The sequence below is a fragment of the Ranitomeya variabilis genome, chromosome 2 (genome assembly GCF_051348905.1).
Source record: "Ranitomeya variabilis isolate aRanVar5 chromosome 2, aRanVar5.hap1, whole genome shotgun sequence".
In the NCBI taxonomy this organism is placed as follows: domain Eukaryota; kingdom Metazoa; phylum Chordata; class Amphibia; order Anura; family Dendrobatidae; genus Ranitomeya; species Ranitomeya variabilis.
Window position 1 is genome coordinate 782,239,791 of NC_135233.1, and position 24,127 is coordinate 782,263,917.

At 50.2% G+C, this 24,127-nt stretch overlaps 1 protein-coding gene across 1 annotated transcript in view; it reads right to left on the reverse strand.

Moving 5' to 3' along the window:
• Positions 1-9,746, reverse strand: part of RIPPLY2 (ripply transcriptional repressor 2) — a 32,003-nt gene extending 22,257 nt beyond the window's left edge. The window contains exon 1 of the mRNA XM_077292879.1: positions 9,379-9,746. Coding sequence (XP_077148994.1) covers positions 9,379-9,446 — 68 coding nt within the window. The 5' untranslated portion in view covers positions 9,447-9,746. The remainder of the gene's footprint in view (positions 1-9,378) is intronic.
• Positions 9,747-24,127: the final 14,381 nt, after the last annotated feature.

The window sequence follows — 24,127 nt, forward strand, 5'->3', positions numbered from 1 at the left end:
ACAGACCGAGTACAGAACGTCCCACACACCGCGTACAGACCTGTCCCACACACCGCGTACAGACCTGTCCCACAGACCGAGTACAGAACGTCCCACACACCGCGTACAGACCTGTCCCACACACCGCGTACAGACCTGTCCCACAGACCGAGTACAGAACGTCCCACACACCGCGTACAGACCTGTCCCACACACCGCGTACAGACCTGTCCCACAGACCGAGTACAGAACGTCCCACACACCGCGTACAGACCTGTCCCACACACCGCGTACAGACCTGTCCCACAGACCGAGTACAGAACGTCCCACACACCGCGTACAGACCTGTCCCACACACCGCGTACAGACCTGTCCCACACACCGCGTACAGACCTGTCCCACACACCGCGTACAGACCTGTCCCACAGACCGAGTACAGAACGTCCCACACACCGCGTACAGACCTGTCCCACACACCGCGTACAGACCTGTCCCACAGACCGAGTACAGAACGTCCCACACACCGCGTACAGACCTGTCCCACACACCGCGTACAGACCTGTCCCACAGACCGAGTACAGAACGTCCCACACACCGCGTACAGACCTGTCCCACACACCGCGTACAGACCTGTCCCACACACCGCGTACAGACCTGTCCCACACACCGCGTACAGACCTGTCCCACAGACCGAGTACAGAACGTCCCACACACCGCGTACAGACCTGTCCCACACACCGCGTACAGACCTGTCCCACACACCGAGTACAGAACGTCCCACACACCGCGTACAGACCTGTCCCACACACCGCGTACAGACCTGTCCCACAGACCGAGTACAGAACGTCCCACACACCGCGTACAGACCTGTCCCACACACCGCGTACAGACCTGTCCCACAGACCGAGTACAGAACGTCCCACACACCGCGTACAGACCTGTCCCACACACCGCGTACAGACCTGTCCCACACACCGCGTACAGACCTGTCCCACACACCGCGTACAGACCTGTCCCACAGACCGAGTACAGAACGTCCCACACACCGCGTACAGACCTGTCCCACACACCGCGTACAGACCTGTCCCACAGACCGAGTACAGAACGTCCCACACACCGCGTACAGACCTGTCCCACACACCGCGTACAGACCTGTCCCACAGACCGAGTACAGAACGTCCCACACACCGCGTACAGACCTGTCCCACACACCGCGTACAGACCTGTCCCACACACCGCGTACAGACCTGTCCCACACACCGCGTACAGACCTGTCCCACAGACCGAGTACAGAACTGTCCCACACACCGCGTACAGACCTGTCCCACACACCGTGTACAGACCTGTCCCACACACCGCGTACAGACCTGTCCCACACACCGAGTACAGAACTGTCCCACACACCGCGTACAGACCTGTCCCACACACCGTGTACAGACCTGTCCCACACACCGTGTACAGACCTGTCCCACACACCGTGTACAGACCTGTCCCACAGAACGTCCCACACACCGCGTACAGACCTGTCCCACACACTGCGTACAGACCTGTCCCACACACTGCGTACAGACCTGTCCAACAGACCGAGTACAGAACGTCCCACACACCGCGTACAGACCTGTCCCACACAGTGTATACAGAAACTATACAGACCTGTCCCACACACCGCGTACAGACCTGTCCCACACACCGCGTACAGACCTGTCCCACACACCGCGTACAGACCTGTCCCACACACCGCGTACAGACCTGTCCCACACACCGCGTACAGACCTGTCCCACACACCGCGTACAGACCTGTCCCACACACCGCGTACAGACCTGTCCCACACACCGCGTACAGACCTGTCCCACACACCGCGTACAGACCTGTCCCACACACCGCGTACAGACCTGTCCCACACACCGCGTACAGAACTGTCCCACACACCGCGTACAGACCTGTCCCACACACCGTGTACAGACCTGTCCCACACACCGCGTACAGACCTGTCCCACACACCGCGTACAGACCTGTCCCACAGACCGAGTACAGACCTGTCCCACAGAACGTCCCACACACCGCGTACAGACCTGTCCCACAGACCGAGTACAGAACGTCCCACACACCGTGTACAGACCTGTCCCACACACCGCGTACAGACCTGTCCCACAGACCGAGTACAGAACGTCCCACACACCGCGTACAGACCTGTCCCACACACCGCGTACAGACCTGTCCCACACACCGCGTACAGACCTGTCCCACACACCGCGTACAGACCTGTCCCACAGACCGAGTACAGAACTGTCCCACACACCGTGTACAGACCTGTCCCACACACCGCGTACAGACCTGTCCCACACACCGCGTACAGACCTGTCCCACACACCGTGTACAGACCTGTCCCACACACCGCGTACAGACCTGTCCCACAGAACGTCCCACACACCGCGTACAGACCTGTCCCACAGACCGAGTACAGACCTGTCCCACACACCGCGTACAGACCTGTCCCACAGAACGTCCCACACACCGCGTACAGACCTGTCCCACACACCGCGTACAGAACTGTCCCACACACCGCGTACAGAACTGTCCCACACACCGTGTACAGACCTGTCCCACACACCGCGTACAGACCTGTCCCACACACCGCGTACAGACCTGTCCCACACACCGCGTACAGACCTGTCCCACAGACCGAGTACAGACCTGTCCCACAGAACGTCCCACACACCGCGTACAGACCTGTCCCACAGACCGAGTACAGAACGTCCCACACACCGTGTACAGACCTGTCCCACACACCGCGTACAGACCTGTCCCACAGACCGAGTACAGAACGTCCCACACACCGCGTACAGACCTGTCCCACACAACGTCCCACACACCGCGTACAGACCTGTCCCACACACCGCGTACAGACCTGTCCCACACACCGCGTACAGACCTGTCCCACACACCGCGTACAGACCTGTCCCACACACCGCGTACAGACCTGTCCCACACACCGCGTACAGACCTGTCCCACACACCGCGTACAGACCTGTCCCACACACCGCGTACAGACCTGTCCCACACACCGCGTACAGAACTGTCCCACACACCGCGTACAGAACTGTCCCACACACCGCGTACAGACCTGTCCCACACACCGCGTACAGACCTGTCCCACAGAACGTCCCACACACCGCGTACAGACCTGTCCCACACACCGCGTACAGACCTGTCCCACACACCGCGTACAGACCTGTCCCACACACCGCGTACAGACCTGTCCCACAGACCGAGTACAGACCTGTCCCACAGAACGTCCCACACACCGCGTACAGACCTGTCCCACACACCGCGTACAGACCTGTCCCACACACCGAGTACAGAACGTCCCACACACCGTGTACAGACCTGTCCCACACACCGCGTACAGACCTGTCCCACAGACCGAGTACAGAACGTCCCACACACCGCGTACAGACCTGTCCCACAGACCGAGTACAGAACGTCCCACACACCGCGTACAGACCTGTCCCACACAACGTCCCACACACCGCGTACAGACCTGTCCCACACACCGTGTACAGACCTGTCCCACACACCGAGTACAGAACGTCCCACACACCGCGTACAGACCTGTCCCACACACCGCGTACAGACCTGTCCCACACACCGCGTACAGACCTGTCCCACACACCGCGTACAGACCTGTCCCACACACCGCGTACAGACCTGTCCCACACACCGCGTACAGACCTGTCCCACACACCGCGTACAGACCTGTCCCACAGAACGTCCCACACACCGCGTACAGACCTGTCCCACAGACCGAGTACAGACCTGTCCCACACACCGCGTACAGACCTGTCCCACAGACCGAGTACAGAACGTCCCACACACCGCGTACAGACCTGTCCCACACACCGCGTACAGACCTGTCCCACAGACCGAGTACAGAACGTCCCACACACCGCGTACAGACCTGTCCCACACACCGCGTACAGACCTGTCCCACAGACCGAGTACAGAACGTCCCACACACCGCGTACAGACCTGTCCCACACACCGCGTACAGACCTGTCCCACAGACCGAGTACAGAACGTCCCACACACCGCGTACAGACCTGTCCCACACACCGCGTACAGACCTGTCCCACAGACCGAGTACAGAACGTCCCACACACCGCGTACAGACCTGTCCCACACACCGCGTACAGACCTGTCCCACACACCGCGTACAGACCTGTCCCACACACCGCGTACAGACCTGTCCCACAGACCGAGTACAGAACGTCCCACACACCGCGTACAGACCTGTCCCACACACCGCGTACAGACCTGTCCCACAGACCGAGTACAGAACGTCCCACACACCGCGTACAGACCTGTCCCACACACCGCGTACAGACCTGTCCCACAGACCGAGTACAGAACGTCCCACACACCGCGTACAGACCTGTCCCACACACCGCGTACAGACCTGTCCCACACACCGCGTACAGACCTGTCCCACACACCGCGTACAGACCTGTCCCACAGACCGAGTACAGAACGTCCCACACACCGCGTACAGACCTGTCCCACACACCGCGTACAGACCTGTCCCACAGACCGAGTACAGAACGTCCCACACACCGCGTACAGACCTGTCCCACACACCGCGTACAGACCTGTCCCACAGACCGAGTACAGAACGTCCCACACACCGCGTACAGACCTATCCCACACAGTGTATACAGAAACTATACAGACCTGTCCCACACACCGTGTACAGAACTGTCCCACACACCGTGTACAGACCTGCAGGGCAGTTTCTAGCCCAAAAATGACACAGGGCGAGAGTAGGAAATTTCTCCCCCCCCCCCCCCCCCCCCCCCCGGCACCGAAAATAATAAACATTATTTTTGTGGGCTTGAGTAATAAATAGAGAGCAGGCTTGTATCTTCCCTTTTTTTAATAAATTATAATTTGCCTTTAACTTATATAGAACTTGGGGAAAAGGGACAAGTATGCTAATTATTAACGGTGAGAACAAAGTTGTAGGTAAATAATATCTATTAATTATTTTGGAAACAGATCCTAAAAATTGTAGGTTGCAGATTTATGAGAAACTGACTCTTCTAGATTTAGCCGCTGCAAAAGCATTAATAGCTTCCGAATAATTCAGCTTTTCTGCCAGTTCATTTTCTAATTCCAGGTCACATTTACTAATCTCTTCTAAAAGGAGATTGGCGAGACTTTCCCCAGATGTATCAGTAGCAGGACGATAGCCAATAAAATGTTCCTTTATTGCTACGTGATCATCATCTATATCAACAAATCTTAAGGTGTATGACAACTGTTCAGTGTGACCTGCATCTTGTGTGCAGTCCAACATTATTGAAAAATACTTAGATCTTTTGGCTTTTTCTAGAATACATTTCTTCACCTGAGAGGCCATCAAGCAGATAATTTCATTTTGAATTAAATTTCCACAGTAATGTGTATGGATTTCCTGGGAAGTAATTCGTTTTAAATGATCTCTCATTACTGGTTCAAATTTTCCAAGAAGCTCTATAAGCCCAAGGAAATGTCCATTATTTGGTGTAAACAATGTATTTGACGATCCTCGAAAAGCTAAATTATTGGTTGCCAGGTATACAGTTACTGCCATAACTCTTTCCAACACTTCTCGCCTGGGTGAGGATGCCACCAGACTGCCAAAGATGAGGTAAGTCAGCTGGGCCCCCTCCCGGGTTTCATGCTGTGGGGCATGCCAAATCAGCATGCCCCAAGGGTGGTTGGGGGGGGGGCAGGTGTGGGGGTCCCCATCCAAAAAAAAAGGCTAGCCCAACCCATCCCATCCCTCAGACCCCCTCACCTGTTCAGTGTGTCAGTGCCCTCTGCCCTCTGAGTCTGAGCGCGCTCAGACTGCTAAATGGGGCTGCTGGGAAGGGAAGGACTAATCCATAGGCAGGGGGTGGGCATTTTTGCTATACTGCTACCACTGTCAGACTAGACTGCAGCCTGTCCTGTCCAGCATTGAAATTGGCAACAGCCAGGCAGCCTAGTCTGACAGTGATAGTGTGTGTGCTTAGCTCTTTGATCACTGTCTCAGGGAGCGCCCGTGCTCAGCCGAGAGCGCGGCGCCCCTGCTATCAGTGTGGGAGTGGCCGAGCTGCCTCATCCTGGCTGTTCATTCTCGCTGTTCATCCAGCGCGGAGCGGAGGTGAGTCATACCTCCCAACTTTTGAAGATGGGAAAGAGGGACAAAGTTTGCGGCGCGCTTTGCGCGCCGCGGCAAATTTTAGGCCACGCCTCTGACCACACCCATTCATAATTAGTCACACCCATATCCACATCCCAACCACACCCATTTAGCACTGCCGATCACACTGTTTCATATACAATAATTATAAACAAAAAAATATGGCCACACAGTGCCCCATACTGTATAATGGCCACACATGATGCTCCATACTGTATAATGAACACACATGACGCTCCATACTGTATAATGGCCACACATGATGCTCCATACTGTATAATGAACACACATGATGCTCCATACTGTATGACCGCACATGATGCTCCATACTGTATAATGACCGCACATGATGCTCCATACTGTATAATGACCCCACATGATGCTCCATACTGTATAATGGCCGCACATGATGCTCCATACTGTATAATGAACACACATGATGCTCCATACTGTATGACCGCAAATGATGCTCCATACTGTATAATGACCGCACATGATGCTCCAGACTGTATAATGACCGCACATGATGCTCCATACTGTATAATGACCCCACATGATGCTCCATACTGTATAATGACCGCACATGATGCTCCATACTGTATAATGACCGCACATGATGCTCCATACTGTATGACCGCAAATGATGCTCCATACTGTATAATGACCGCACATGATGCTCCAGACTGTATAATGACCGCACATGATGCTCCATACTGTATAATGACCCCACATGATGCTCCATACTGTATAATGACCGCACATGATGCTCCATACTGTATAATGACCGCACATGATGCTCCATACTGTATGACCGCAAATGATGCTCCATACTGTATAATGACCGCACATGATGCTCCAGACTGTATAATGACCGCACATGATGCTCCAGACTGTATAATGACCGCACATGATGCTCCAGACTGTATAATGACCGCACATGATGCTCCAGACTGTATAATGACCGCACATGATGCTCCAGACTGTATAATGACCGCACATGATGCTCCAGACTGTATAATGACCGCACATGATGCTCCATACTGTATAATGGCCGCACATGATGCTCCATACTGTATAATGGCCACACATGATGCTCCATACTGTATAATGGCCGCACATGATGCTCCATACTGTATAATGGCCACACATGATGCTCCATACTGTATAATGACCGCACATGATGCTCCATACTGTATAATGACCGCACATGATGCTCCATACTGTACAATGACCGCACATGATGCTCCATATTGTATAATGACCGCACATGATGCTCCATACTGTATAATGACCGCACATGATGCTCCATACTGTATAATGGCCACACATAATGCTCCATACTGTATAATGACCGCACATGATGCTCCATACTGTATAATGACCGCACATGATGCTCCATATTGTATAATGACCACACATGATGCTCCATACTGTATAATGACATACAGGCACGCAGCTCACACACAGGCACGCAGCTCACACGCACGCAGCTCACAAACACATGCAGCTTTGACACAAATGCATCACACACGCAGCCATCACACACACACGCAGCCATCACACACACACACACGCAGCCATCACACACACACACACGCAGCCATCACACACACACACGCAGCCATCACACACACACACACACGCAGCCATCACACACACATGCAGCCATCACACACACACGCAGACATCACACACGCAGCCATCACACACACACACACACGCAGCCATCACACACACACGCAGCCATCACACACACGCAGCCATCACACACACACAGCCATCACACACACACAGCCATCACACACACACAGCCATCACACACACACAGCCATCACACACACGCAGCCATCACACACACGCAGCCATCACACACACACAGCCATCACACACACACGCAGCCATCACACACACGCAGCCATCACACACACGCAGCCATCACACACACGCAGCCATCACACACACGCAGCCATCACACACACACACGCAGCCATCACACACACACGCAGCCATCACACACACAGCCATCACACACACACACGCAGCCATCACACACACACACACACGCGCAGCCATCACACATGCAGCCATCACACACACACGCAGCCATCACACACACACACGCAGCCATCACACACACACACGCAGCCATCACACACACACGCAGCCATCACACACACACACGCAGCCATCACACACACACACACGCAGCCATCACACACACACACACGCAGCCATCACACACACACAGCCATCACACACACACACGCAGCCATCACACACACGCAGCCATCACACACACACACACGCAGCCATCACACACACACAGCCATCACACACACACACCCAGCCATCACACACACACACACGCAGCCATCACACACATCAATTCACACACACACAATCTCCTCTGTGATGCAGGGGCGGCTGATGTCCATGTGCAGCTCTCTGCTGAAGTCTTCAGTCTCCTGCTCACAGCTCTGCACTATCCCGGCACCTCCCCCGTCTCTCCTTCTCTGCCGGGATAGCAGCTAAGAGCAGAAGCCGGAGCTCCGTGCACACACAGCCAGAGGTAGTGAATCGCTGACCTTTCTTCTTGATTGCTGCAGGCTCTCTCCTTCAGCGTGGCAGCGCCGCACAGGGGGCGGGAGGGGGGGGGGGTGTTGCGCGGGCGGTCAGGAGGCAGCTTTTATATAAAAAAAAAAAAAAACAGGCTCTCTCTACGTCCCGGAAGTGGGCGGGGCTTCACCGGCGGCCGCAAATTCGGGATTTTAAATGCCCGAAGCGGGACAGCGGGACCCCGGTGCCAAAGCGGGACTGTCCCGCTGAAATCGGGACGGTTGGGAGGTATGGGTGAGTGGCGGCGCCGAGGTGGCCGCAACCATTATGTGCGGTGCGGGGGGGGGGGCGCGGCGACGCGAGGCGATGATCTGACCGCTCAGCTGTCAGATTTGCAGCTGAGTTCGGGCAGGGCGCGCCCGCGCTCAGCACTGAGCGCGGCATCCGCGCCCCTGACAGCCCTTAAACAGCAGCAGCAGCGGGCAGGGGACCACCGGGGCCCGAGGCCTCTCCTGCGCCCCCCGGCCCCACGGCGCCCCGTGTGGCCGCCCTGCCCGCCCTGTTGAAGAAACGGCCCTGCAGACCTGTCCCACACAGTGTATACAGAAACTATACAGACCTGTCCGCAGTGTGCTCGATGCTGGCTGCTGCTGACACTCTCTGCTCTGCTGACTGCTGGGAGTCCATCGCTTTCTCCTACAGCTCTGCCGACAAGTAGAGCTCATGGCCCCTGTCATTATATCCGGAGTCCTGACGCCTGTCTGCTGCAGTCCCCTCCCTCCAGGCCCAGGGGAGCAGGTACACATGGCCGGGTGTGAATGTGCACACCCGAAAATGCCGGACACGTGCTGAGGCATATGGTGCGGAGAGAGCTGCCCTCCTGCTGAGCCCATTACTGGCCACATGCAGTCTGCGGTGCCATACTGCTGGACGTCATGATTGCACAATCGCATAAAAAGTGATGGAACCTCTGTATTCAGCATGGGAAGTGTCTGTTTATAGCGGCCAGGGGCAAATACTTTCCAGAAAACGTATAGTACAGGCGTAAAGCCTTGTGTCATGGGACATATACCGGCCTTCATAATAACCTAAGGCTATGTGCACACGTTGCGGATTTGCCTGTGGAACTTTCCGTGCGGATTCTGCATCTCTTGACAGAAAACGCAGGTCAAAATCTGTGCGTTTTTTATGCGGATTTTGTGCATTTTTCCTGCGGATTTCATGCGTTTTTACCCCTGCGTTTTCCTACAATGGAATGGGTCAGAAACGCTGCAGAAACACACAAAGAATTTACATGGTCCTTTTTTTAATCCGCTGCGGATTCTGTGCAAAGTTTTCCGCACCATTAGCACAGCATTTTTATTTTCCCATTGCTTTACATTGTACTGTAAATCACATGCGGTTCTGCAGCGTTTCTGCACGGAAAAAAACGCTGCGGATTCGCAGTTATTCTGCAACTTGTGCACACAGCCTAGTGTATCAACAACATCTGTAAGAATGTTACCACATCAGAAATGCCATCTATCATCAACACAAGCACACCATGTGCATAGGTACAGAGATGGATAGATAACATTAGATGGATGGACGAGAGATAGATATGGGATAGATAGATGGATAGATAGATAGATAGATAGATAGTCCACTTTAAGAAAGCCAGATGGGCGCACATACAGCCAGATCTTCCTGATTCACCCTCCTTAGAATCTGAAGCGTGTGACCGCCACTACGGGCTGAGGTGCTCTCTCAGAAACCAATGTCCATAAATATACAAAAGAAAGAAGAAAGAGGAGCACTCACCGTCCGTGCAAGAATCCTTTAATTAGTGTGGCATTACAATAAAATAGCGGAGTATTGCAGGGAGAAGATGTGGAAAAGGTCCTTTTCCACATCTTCTCCCTGCAATACTCCGCTATTTTATTGTAATGCCACACTAGATAGATAGATAGATAGATAGATAGATAGATAGATAATGGGATAGATAGATATGGGTTAGATAGATATAGACATAGATAGATAGATAGATAGATAGATAGATAGATAGATAGATATAGAGGATAGATAAATAGATATGGGATAGATAGATTGATAGATATGGGATTGAAATGGGATAGATGGATACCTAGATAGATACATACATGTCCTCGTCGCTTATCCCCCTTTCCCTATTTATCTTATTCCCCTCCCTTTTACTCCCTCGCCTTCTTTCCCACTACAATTCTTTTTTTCTTACTCCCAGCTACATTAAAATTGCTTAAAAGCTCAATAAAAATAATTCAACAATAGATCTATGTGTAAATATACACTCACCGGCCACTTTATTAGGTACACCATGCTAGTAACGGGTTGGACCCCCTTTTGCCTTCAGAACTGCCTCAATTCTTCGTGGCATAGATTCAACAAGGTGCTGGAAGCATTCCTCAGAGATTTTGGTCCATATTGACATGATGGCATCACACAGTTGCCGCAGATTTGTCGGCTGCACATCCCAAAGATGCTCCATACAAGGCAGGATGGATCCATGCTTTCATGTTGTTTACGCCAAATTCTGACCCTACCATCCGAATGTCGCAGCAGAAATCGAGACTCATCAGACCAAGCAACGTTTTTCCAATCTTCTACTGTCCAATTTCGATGAGCTTGTGCAAATTGTAGCCTCAGTTTCCTGTTCTTAGCTGAAAGGAGTGGTACCCGGTGTGGTCTTCTGCTGCTGTAGCCCATCTGCCTCAAAGTTCGACGCACTGTGCGTTCAGAGATGCTCTTAGGCCTACCTTGGTTGTAACGGGTGGCGATTTGAGTCACTGTTGCCTTTCTATCAGCTCGAACCAGTCTGCCCATTCTCCTCTGACCTCTGGCATCAACAAGGCATTTCCGCCCACAGAACTGCCGCTCACTGGATTTTTTTTCTTTTTCGGACCATTCTCTGTAAACCCTAGAGATGGTTGTGCGTGAAAATCCCAGTAGATCAGCAGTTTCTGAAATACTCAGACCAGCCCTTCTGGCACCAACAACCATGCCACGTTCAAAGGCACTCAAATCACCTTTCTTCCCCATACTGATGCTCGGTTTGAACTGCAGGAGATTGTCTTGACCATGTCTACATGCCTAAATGCACTGAGTTGCCGCCATGTGATTGGCTGATTAGAAATTAAGTGTTAACAAGAAGTTGGACAGGTGTACCTAATAAAGTGGCCGGTGAGTGTATATATTTGGAAAAATAGAGCAGCACTTTTGAGAAATGAGGATGCACACACATCCTCCCTTTTAAATATCAAACCATCCAGATAAAAATGAAAAACTGGAGGCAGCACACCAAAAAGTGTACAAAAGTTGAATATTTATTAGCCCATTGTAGTGACACTTCAGTTTAAAAATGTTTGAAAAAGGGTTAGGTATTGGAATCGAAACGTTGCCACTAAGGGGCTTATAAATAAATAATCAACATCTGTACACTCTTGGTGTTCTGCCTCCAGTTTTATTTTTTTTCCGTCATATATATAAATATACAGTATATACATAGTTTATTTTACTTACCGTATATGGCGCCATTAATTCCACAACGTTTTACAGAAATTATTATCGCTGTCCTCAGTGGGGCTCACAAGCTAGATTCCCTATCAGTATGTCTTTGAAGTGTAGGAAGAAACCGGAGTACCAGGAAGAAACCCACGCAAACACGGGGAGAACATACAAACTCCTTGCAGATGTCATCCTTGGTGGGATTTGAACTCAGGATCCCAGCAGCATTCTCAATAGTTTAACAATTAAAAACCTAAATATCAAAGGGATATTTACAATTATATAGATAGGTCAGCTCATTAGAACTGACATTGTACACACCAGTCTTAACCCCTTTCTGACATCTGACGTACTATCCCATCGAGGTGGGGTGGGCCCATATGCCACCGACGGGATAGTACGTCATAGCGATCGGCCGCGCTCACGGGGGGAGCGCAACTGATCGCGGCCGGGTGTCAGCTGACTATCGCAGCTGACATCCGGCACTATGTGGCAGGAGCCGTCACGGACCGCTCCTGGCACATTAACCCCCGAAACACTGCGATCAAACATGATCGCAGTGTTTTGGGGGTATAGGGAAGCATCGCGCAGGGAGGGGGCTCCCTACGTGCTTCCCTGAGACCCTCAGAGCAACGTGATGTGCTCGCGTTGTACCGAGCGTCTCCTCCCTGCAGGCTCCGGATCCAAAATGGCCACGGGGCTGCATCCGGGTCCTGCAGGGAGGTGGCTTACCAGCACCTGGTCAAAGCAGGCGCCGGGAAGCCTCTCTGCAGTGCACGTCAGATCGCTGATCTGACAGTGCTCTGCAAAGTGTCAGATCAGCGATCTTACACTATAACATGATGCTCCCCCCCCAGGGGCAATGGTATACTGTAAAAAAAATATATATATATATTCAGAAGTGTAAAAAAAAAAAAATCCTAAATAAAAAAAAAATATTGTTCCCATAAATACATTTCTTTATCTAAATAATTAAAAAAAGCAATAAAAGTACACATATTTAGTATCGCTGCGTCTGTAACGACCCGACCTATAAAACTGTCCCACTAGTTAACCACTTCAGTGAACACCGTAAAAAAAAAAACTAGGCAAAAAGCAACGCTTTATTATCATACCGCCGAAGAATAAGTGTAATAACACGCGATCAAAAAGACGGATATAAACATGGTACCGCTGAAAACGTCATCTTGTCCCGCAAAAAACGAGCTGCCATACAGCATCATCAGCGAAAAAATAAAAAAGTCCTCAGAATAAAGCGATGCAAAAATAATTATTTTTTCAATAAAATAGCTTTTATCGTATAAAAGCGCCAAAACATAAAAAACGATATGAGGTATCGCTGTAATCGTACTGACCCGAAGAAAAAAACTGCTTTATCCATTTTACTAAACGCGGAACGGTATAAACGCCCCCCCCCCCCAAAAGAAATACATGAATAGCTGGTTTTTGGTCATTCTGCCTCACAAAAATCGGAATAAAAAGCGATGAAAAAATGTCACGTGCCCGAAAATGTTACCAATAAAAACGTCAACTCGTCCCGCAAAAAACAAGACCCCACATGACTCTGTGGACCAAAATATGGAAAAATTATAGCTCTCAAAATGTGGTAACGCAAAAAATATTTTTTGCAATAAAAAGCGTTTTTTAGTGTGTGACGGCTGCCAATCATAAAAATCCGCTAGAAAACCCGCTAGAAAAGTAAATCAACCCCCCCTTCATCACCCCCTTAGTTAGGGAAAAAATAAAAAAATGTATTTATTTCCATTTTCCCATTAGGGTTAGGGCTAGAGTTAGGTTTAATGCTAGGGTTAGGGCTAGGGTTAGGTTTAACGCTAGGATTAGGGGTAGGGTTAGGGTTAGGGCTAGGGTTAGGGTTGGGGCTAGGGTTGGGGCTGAGGTTAGGGTTTGGATTACATTTACGGTTGGAATTAAGGTTAGGGGTGTGTCATGGTTAGGGGTGTGGTTAGGGTTATGGTTGGGATTAGGGTTAGGGGTGTGGTTAGTAGGGTTGAGCGACTTTCATTTTTTAAAGATCGAGTCGGGTTTTGTGAAACCCGACTTTGTCCAGAGTCGAGTCGAGTGCAGTCGGCCGATTATCGCTAAAAGTCGGGGATCGACCGAAACACGAAACCCAATGCAAGTCAATGGGGAAGCATAGTCGGCAGTGAGTGGAGGCCAGGAAAACACCTACAGTGCCCATTTTAATGCCAAAAACATCCATTCTTGTTTCTGAAGCTTGTCAATCTTAATTAACTTTATAATAATAGTTGTTCAATGGAACTTGGGGGTCATTTGGCAAATTTGTGGGGGGTAGGGCTGGTTCAAGGTTTTAGTGGGCCCAGGAATCGTGGACTACGTCACGGCGGTGGAGCAGGGAGAGGTAAGTATTTCAACGTTGCAAGTGCTGTGATCCTGAGCAAGCAGGGGGGCACACTTGTTCGCATTGGCACTGGCACAGGGCCCCTCAAAGTACAGCGGTGTGTTTGCACGGCGGGGGCGCCTCCCACCAGCAGCGACATTTTTGCGTACTCTGAGGGGCCCTGTGCCAGTGACGTCGCCAACGAGTATGCCCCCCCCATCTGATGAAGGAACCTGCACTTTCATCTGCACCTTCCTCTTTGTCCCTGTGTAAGGTGGTATAACATGCAGGAAGGGGAACCTTACTTTCAGCAGGGTCAGATTCTGGCTGTGTAGAGTGCAAGGGGAATGTAGTGGTCTAGGTCAATGTACCAGCAGACTCATCTAGCAGTGGCTGGGCAATGGGCAGGATGAGGAGGAAACAGATATAGGGCCAAAGAATAAAGTAGGCTAAATGCAGTTCAAAATTGGTAACAGGACTAAACAGGTGGCATTGCTTTGTTCAGTGGAGTAGCAAACCCAGGAGCAGCAGACACTGTTTTAAGGGCCCAAACACACTAATAGGCCAAATGCAGTTTAATATCTGATACTTTAGGCCAAAAGCCTAAGACTGAAGCTCAGCTTTATTCAGTTGAGGGCAAACACCAGGGAGGGGCAGACACCGTTAGTAGGCCCTAGCCACCAATTTTTAAAAACACAGCACTTAATGAGAGCCAGAAGGTTGAAGCTCAGCTTTATTCAGTTGAGGACAAACACCAGGCAGGGGCAGACACCGTTAGTAGGCCGTAACCAAAGTTGAAGGCCAAATGCAGTTTAATATCTGATACTATAGGCCGAAAGCCAGAAGGTGGAAGCTCAGCTTTATTCAGTTGAGGGCAAACACCAGGGAGGGGCAGACACCGTTAGTAGGCCCTAACCACCAATTTTTCAAAACACAGCACTTAATGAGAGCCAGAAGGTTGAAGCTCAGCTTTATTCAGTTGAGGACAAACACCAGGCAGGGGCAGACACCGTTAGTAGGCCGTAACCAAAGTTGAAGGCCAAATGCAGTTTAATATCTGATACTATAGGCCGAAAGCCAGAAGGTGGAAGCTCAGCTTTATTCAGTTGAGGGCAAACACCAGGGAGGGGCAGACACCGTTAGTAGGCCCTAACCACCAATTTTTAAAAACACAGCACTTAATGAGAGCCAGAAGGTTGAAGCTCAGCTTTATTCAGTTGAGGACAAACACCAGGCAGGGGCAGACACCGTTAGTAGGCCGTAACCAAAGTTGAAGGCCAAATGCAGTTTAATATCTGATACTATAGGCCGAAAGCCAGAAGGTGGAAGCTCAGCTTTATTCAGTTGAGGGCAAACACCAGGGAGGGGCAGACACCGTTAGTAGGCCCTAACCACCAATTTTTCAAAACACAGCACTTAATGAGAGCCAGAAGGTTGAAGCTCAGCTTTATTCAGTTGAGGACAAACACCAGGGAGGGGCAGACACCGTTAGTAGGCCGTAACCAAAGTTGAAGGCCAAATGCAGTATTTCTGATACTATAGGCCGAAAGCCAGAAGGTGGAAGCTCCGATTTAGACAGTGGAGGACAATTTGAATTAGGGACTGCAGACAGACTTAGTAGGCTGTCCCCTGTGGACCATGCATCCACCACATTAACCCATTGCGCCTTAATGGACACGTAATCTTCCGTGGCCATGCCTACAGGTCCATGCGTCTGTTGTCAGGTGCACCTTTGTACTCACAGATTGCCAGAGTGTATGGACAATGCGGTCTTTTACATGCTGGTGGAGGGTTGGGATGGCTTTTCTCGCAAAAGAAGTGTCGACTGGTTAGCTTGTAGCGTGGTACAGCGTAGTCCATCATGGCCTTATTAATAGTAAATAAAATATATAACTAGGCTCTATGAACTTTTAAATAGGTTCCAGGGGTACACGGGCAGCATTGGTGTGGTCAGTGGAGGAGTATTGCAAGTAGAGGCCGCAGACAGGCTAACAAAGGCCTAAAATAACAATAGGCAGGCATGGCAGTTTTAAATCGGTTACATGGATACACAGGCAGGCACTCCAGGCAGCATTGTGGTCAGTGGAGGAGTATTGCAGGTAGGGGCCGCAGACAGGCTATCAAAGGCCTAAAATAACAAACAATAGGCAGGCATGGCAGTTTTAAATCGGTTACATGGATACACAGGCAGGCACTCCAGGCAGCATTGTGGTCAGTGGAGGAGTATTGCAAGTAGGGGCCGCAGACAGGCTATCAAAGGCCTAAAATAACAAACAATAGGCAGGCATGGCAGTTTTAAATCGGTTACATGGATACACAGGCAGGCACTCCAGGCAGCATTGTGGTCAGTGGAGGAGTATTGCAAGTAGGGGCCGCAGACAGGCTATCAAAGGCCTAAAATAACAAACAATAGGCAGGCATGGCAGTTTAAAATCGGTTACATGGATACACAGGCAGGCACTCCAGGCAGCATTGTGGTCAGTGGAGGAGTATTGCAAGTAGGGGCCGCAGACAGGCTATCAAAGGCCTAAAATAACAAACAATAGGCAGGCATGGCAGTTTTAAATCGGTTACATGGATACACAGGCAGGCACTCCAGGCAGCATTGTGGTCAGTGGAGGAGTATTGCAGGTAGGGGCCGCAGACAGGCTATCAAAGGCCTAAAATAACAAACAATAGGCAGGCATGGCAGTTTAAAATCGGTTACATGGTTACACAGGCAGGCACTCCAGGCAGCATTGTGGTCAGTGGAGGAGTATTGCAGGTAGGGGCCGCAGACAGGCTATCAAAGGCCTAAAATAACAAACAATAGGCAGGCATGGCAGTTTTAAATCGGTTACATGGATACACAGGCAGGCACTCCAGGCAGCATTGTGGTCAGTGGAGGAGTATTGCAGGTAGGGGCCGCAGACAGGCTATCAAAGGCCTAAAATAACAAACAATAGGCAGGCATGGCAGTTTTAAATCGGTTACATGGATACACAGGCAGACAGCATTGTGGTCAGTGGAGGAGTATTGCAAGTAGGGGCCGCAGACAGGCTATCAAAGGCCTAAAATAACAAACAATAGGCAGGCATGGCAGTTTTAAATCGGTTACATGGATACACAGGCAGGCACTCCAGGCAGTATTGTGGTCAGTGGAGGAGTATTGCAAGTAGGGGCCGCAGACAGGCTATCAAAGGCCTAAAATAACAAACAATAGGCAGGCATGGCAGTTTAAAATCGGTTACATGGATACACAGGCAGGCACTCCAGGCAGTATTGTGGTCAGTGGAGGAGTATTGCAAGTAGGGGCCGCAGACAGGCTATCAAAGGCCTAAAATAACAAACAATAGGCAGGCATGGCAGTTTTAAATCGGTTACATGGATACACAGGCAGGCAGCATTGTGGTCAGTGGAGGAGTATTGCAAGAAGGGGCCGCAGACAGGCTATCAAAGGCCTAAAATAACAAACAATAGGCAGGCATGGCAGTTTTAAATCGGTTACATGGATACACAGGCAGGCACTCCAGGCAGCATTGTGGTCAGTGGAGGAGTATTGCAAGTAGGGGCCGCAGACAGGCTATCAAAGGCCTAAAATAACAAACAATAGGCAGGCATGGCAGTTTTAAATCGGTTACATGGATACACAGGCAGGCAGCATTGTGGTCAGTGGAGGAGTATTGCAAGTAGGGGCCGCAGACAGGCTATCAAAGGCCTAAAATAACAAACAATAGGCAGGCATGGCAGTTTTAAATCTGTTACATGGATACACAGGCAGGCAGCATTGTGGTCAGTGGAGGAGTATTGCAAGAACTGTCTGACACAGTTAGTACTCCCAAAAAATAAATAGATGTTAATGTCTCGCAAAACAACTATAAATAAAAAAAAGGGTGGCATGCTTAGGTACAGGGGTGGGCTCATCTGCAGAGTTTATGACAAAGTAATTTGGCAGTAAATTAGTATTTACTGGTGTCAATATAGGACACTGACCCAGACTACTGTAACTATCATCATAGATGTCAACAAATTGGTATTGATTGTCAGTGCCAGGCATTGAATGATGTCAGCGCATAGACTAAACATTGGTGGAGCTGTGCGAGATAATTTGGCACGTGGTAGAGCACAGTTTGAGCTGGGGGGGGAACTCTCTTGTGGCCGGCGGTACCGCCCCAGGGCCCCTCATGTTACAACGGTGTGTCTGACGTTGGGTGCGCACCACCACCGCCAGAGACACTACATTGTACTATGAGGGACCCAGTGGCAGTGCCGTCGACCAAAAGCGAGCACACCCACCTCTTCTGACAAACAGCACTGTAAATAACGGGTGCTTGCGCCAAGTGTCGAGAGTGAGACAACGGCCCCGTGGGGGGAGTTTTCCCATTGGGGGAGGTGTAAACATGTCGTATGCTGGTCAAACAGCTGCTGCAAATTAAGAGATTTTAACACTCAGTAAGACCAGTCCACAAGCAAGACCTTTTTATAGGAAAGCTAGGTGTCAGCCGGGAAAGGTGGGGCAAAATAATTTGAAATCCAGGAGTGGTTCATTTTAATGAAGGTGAGATCATCCACATTTTGGGTAGCCAGACGAGTCCTTTTTTCGGTTAATATTGAACCAGCAGCACTGAATACTCTTTCTGATAGCACACTAGCTGCTGGGCAAGCAAGCTCCTGCAACGCATATTCTGCCAATTCAGGCCAGGTGTCTAATTTGGATGCCCAGTAATCAAATGGGAATGACGGTTGAGGGAGAACATCAATAAGGGCTGAAAAATAGTTAGTAACCATACTGGACAAATGTTGTCTCCTGTCACTTTGAATAGATGCTGCAGTACCTGTCCTGTCTGCGGTCATTGCGAAATCACTCCACAACCTGGTCAGAAAACCCCTCTGTCCAACGCCACTTCTGATCTGTGCACCTCTAACACCTCTGCCCTGTAGCCCCCTGCAGCTCGTGTGAGAACCATCACCGGCGCTGTGTGCTGGGAATGCCTGAATCTAACGGTCTACAAGAGTAGCTTGTTTGGTTGCTAATATTTGTTCGAGGTTCTCATGTGGCATAATATTTTGCAATTTGCTTGTCAAGGATGCAGGCCAACCAGTAATCGCTCATCATTTTAATAATGCGTGGGTCCTTTTTGAGGCTACGTAAGGCATAATCCGCCATGTGGGCCAAAGTTCCAGTTGGCAAATCTGCGGTTGTGCTGGTTTGAGGGGCAGTTACAGGCAAATCTACGTCACTTGTCTCCCTTACAAAAACAGAACCCGGCCTTGCAACGCCACTAATTTCTGTTGGCCCAGGAGAAGCTTCCTCAGTAAAAAAGTACTCATCCCCATCATCCTCCTCGTCCTCCTCCTCCTCTTCGCCCGCTACCGCGTCCTCTACACGGCCCTGACCAGACAATGGCTGACTGTCATCAAGGCTTTCCTCTTCCTCGGCTGCAGACGCCTGCTCCTTTATGTGCGTCAAACTTTGCATCAGCAGATGCATTAGGGGGATGCTCATGTTTATTATTGCGTTCTCTGCACTAACCAGCCGTGTGCATTCCTCAAAACACTGAAGGACTTGACACAGGTCTTGTAGCTTCGACCACTGCACACCTGACAACTCCATGTCTGCCATCCAACTGCCTGCCCGTGTATCCTCCCACAAATACATAACAGCACGCCTCTGTTCGCACACTCTCTGAAGCATGTGCAGTGTGGAGTTCCACCTTGTTGCAACGTCGATGATTAGGCGATGCTGAGGAAGGTTCAAAGAACGCTGATAGTTCTGCATACGGCTGGAGTGTACAGGCGAACGGCGGATATGCGAGCAAAGTCTGCGCACTTTGAGGAGCAGGTCGGGTAACCCCGGATAACTTTTCAGGAAGCACTGCACCACCAGGTTTAAGGTGTGAGCCAGGCAAGGAATGTGTTTCAGTTGGGAAAGGGCTATGGCAGCCATGAAATTCCTTCCGTTATCACTCACTACCTTGCCTGCCTCAAGATGTACAGTGCCTGCCCAGCCATGACTGAGTTTCTTTCTGCAAGAACTCGGACAGAACTTCCGCGGTGTGTCTGTTGTCGCCCAAACACTTCATTGCCAATACAGCCTGCTGACGCTTGCCACTAGCTGTCCCATAATGGCACACCTGGTGTGCAACAGTGGCAGCTGCGGATGGAGTGGATGTGCGACTGCGGTCTGTGGACGAGCTCTCGCTTCTGCAGGAGGAGGAGGAAGAGGAGGAGGGGGGGCGAACGCCTACAGCCAACTCTTTCCTTGACCGTGGGCTAGGCAGAACTGTCCCAATATTGCTGTCCCCTGTGGAGCCTGCATCCACCACATTCACCCAGTGTGCCGTGATGGACACGTAACGTCCCTGGCCATGCCTACTGGTCCATGCATCTGTTGTCAGGTGCACCTTTGTAGTCACAGACTGCCTGAGTGCATGGACGATGCGGTCTTTCACATGCTGTTGGAGGGCTTGGATGGCTTTTCTAGAAAAGAAGTGCCGACTGGGTAGCTCGTAGCGTGGTACAGCGTAGTCCATCAGCGCTTTGAAAGCTTCGCTTTCAACTAACCGGTAGGGCATCATCTCTAATGAGATTAGTCTAGCAATGTGGGCTTTCAAACCCTGTGTACGCGGATGCGAGGATGAGTACTTCCTTTTCCTAACAAGAGTCTCATGTAGGGTGAGCTGGACTGGAGAGCTGGAGATTGTGCAACTAGCGGTGGTGCCGGTGGACATGGGTGAGTGAGAGAGGGTTGGAGATGGTATTCTTGCCGGTGCCCTACATGCAGTGTTTCCTACTACTAACCTGGTGATTCCCTGACTGCTTTGGCCTGGCGACGAAAGCTGCACAGATACTGCAGGTGGTGTGGGAAATGGTCGGCTTACAGGGAGGGAAGGGATGTAGCGTTGCTGACTAGCTTCATTGGCCGAGGGTGCTGCAACCTTTAGGGACATTTGGTAGTTAGTCCAGGCTTGCAAATGCATGGTGGATAAATGTCTATGCATGCAACTTGTATTTAGACTTTTAAGATTCTGCCCTCTGCTTAAGGTAGTTGAACATTTTTGACAGATGACTTTGCGCTGATCATTTGGATGTTGTTTAAAAAAATGCCAGACTGCACTCTTTCTACTATCGGATACCTTTTCAGGCATTGCAGACTGAGCTTCTTTAACCGGATGGCCACGCTGTCCTCCAACTGGTTTAGGTTTTGCCACACGTTTTTGGCCAGATACGGGCCCGGTAGATGGAACCTGTTGTGATGTTGATGCCTGCTGCGGCTCCTCCTCCTCCGCTTCAGAACTACTGCCGCCTGCACCCTGTTCCCCCAATGGCTGCCAATCGGGGTCCACAACTGGGTCATCTATGACCTCCTCTTCTATGTTGTGTGCAACTTCGTCTGTGTCACCGTGTAAGCCGGTGGTATTGCGTTCGTGACGGAGCACCATAGTCTCCGCTGGTTTTGATTCTGCCTCAGTACACTGCGAGGGCAATGTTCTGGTCTGAGTCAAAGGAACAGCATAGTAATCTGGCTGTGGCTGTGCATCTGTGCACTCCATGTCCGATTCAACTTCTAATGGGCATAGCCTGTTAACTGTTTCACTGTGTAACTGACAGACTGAGCTTCTTTAACCGGATGGCCACGCTGTCCTCCAACTGGTTTAGGTTTTGCCACGCGTTTTTGGCCAGATACGGGCCCGGTAGATGGAACCTGTTGTAATGTTGATGCCTGCTGCGGCTCCTCCTCCTCCGCTTCAGAACTACTGCCGCCTGCACCCTGTTCCCCCAATGGCTGCCAATCGGGGTCCACAACTGGGTCATCTATGACCTCCTCTTCTATGTTGTGTGCAACTTCGTCTGTGTCACCGTGTAAGCCGGTGGTATTGCGTTCATGACGGAGCACCATAGTCTCCGCTGGTTTTGATTCTGCCTCAGTACACTGCGAGGGCAATGTTCTGGTCTGAGTCAAAGGAACAGCATAGTAATCTGGCTGTGGCTGTGCATCTGTGCACTCCATGTCCGATTCAACTTCTAATGGGCATAGCCTGTTAACTGTTTCACTGTGTAACCCAGGAACGGTATGTGTAAAGAGCTCCATGGAGTAACCTGTTGTGTCGACTGACGCATCCTTCACTGTTGTTTTTAGTGAAGGACACAAGGAAGCGACTTGTTCCTGACTGGGAGCATCCACTGACGATGCACTGCTCTGACATTTGGCACTTTCCGAGGAGGAGGCGAAAGAGTTAGAGGCAGAGTCAGCAATGAAAGCCAATACTTGTTCCTCCTGCTCCGGCTTCAAAAGTGGTTTTCCTACTCCCAGAAAAGAGAGCGTTCGAGGCCTTGTGTAGCCAGACAACGAACCTGGCTCAACAACTCGAGACTTAGGTGCTGTACTGCTTTTACCACGACCACCTGATGCTCCACCACCACTACCATCATTACCAGCTGACAATGACCGCCCACGGCCACGACCTCTTCCACTAGACTTCCTCATTGTTTGCAAAACGTAACCAAAGTAACGCTATTTGTTACTGTAAAACAACTTATCAGGTGAACTCAAACTTCTGTAGGATTTATATATACCTTTATAGGTGCCTGACACTGAAAGGAAAATCAGGCCCAATGTTACACACTAGGTTTTCTGTGCCCCAATAATTTGAGACAGATGGCACACACAGGACCAGCACTCAAGCAGAAATGCCAATCTTAATCTCCCACTATTTTTTTTTTTTTTTCTGGGAGAATTTACCCTAAAAAAAAAAAAATGGCCAAGTATTACACAGTGTTTTCGGTGCCACACAATGACAGACAGATGCCACACACAGCAATGGCACGGAGGCAGACTTGCCAATATTTATCTCCCACTAATTTTTTTTTTGGAAAAGGGAGAATGTACCCCCCCCCAAAAAAAAGGGCCAAGTATTACACAGTGTTTTCGGTGGCACACAATGAGAGACAGATACCACACACAGCAATGGCACGGAGGCAGACTTGCCAATATTTATCTCCCACTAATTTTTTTTTTGGAAAAGGGAGAATGTACCCAAAAAAAAAAAAAAATGGCCAAGTATTACACAGTGTTTTTGGTGGCACACAATGAGAGACAGATGCCACACACAGCAATGGCACGGAGGCAGACTTGCCAATATTTATCTCCCACTAATTTTTTTTTTGGGAAAAGGGAGAATGTACCCCCCCCCCAAAAAAAAGGCCAAGTATTACACAGTGTTTTCGGTGCCACACAATGAGAGACAGATACCACACACAGCAATGGCACGGAGGCAGACTTGCCAATATTTATCTCCCACTAATTTTTTTTTTGGAAAAGGGAGAATGTACCCCCCCCCAAAAAAAATGGCCAAGTATTACACAGTGTTTTCGGTGCCACACAATGACAGACAGATGCCACACACAGCAATGGCACGGAGGCAGACTTGCCAATATTTATCTCCCACAAATTTTTTTTTTGGAAAAGGAAGAATGTACCCAAAAAAAAAAAAAAAAAGGGCCAAGTATT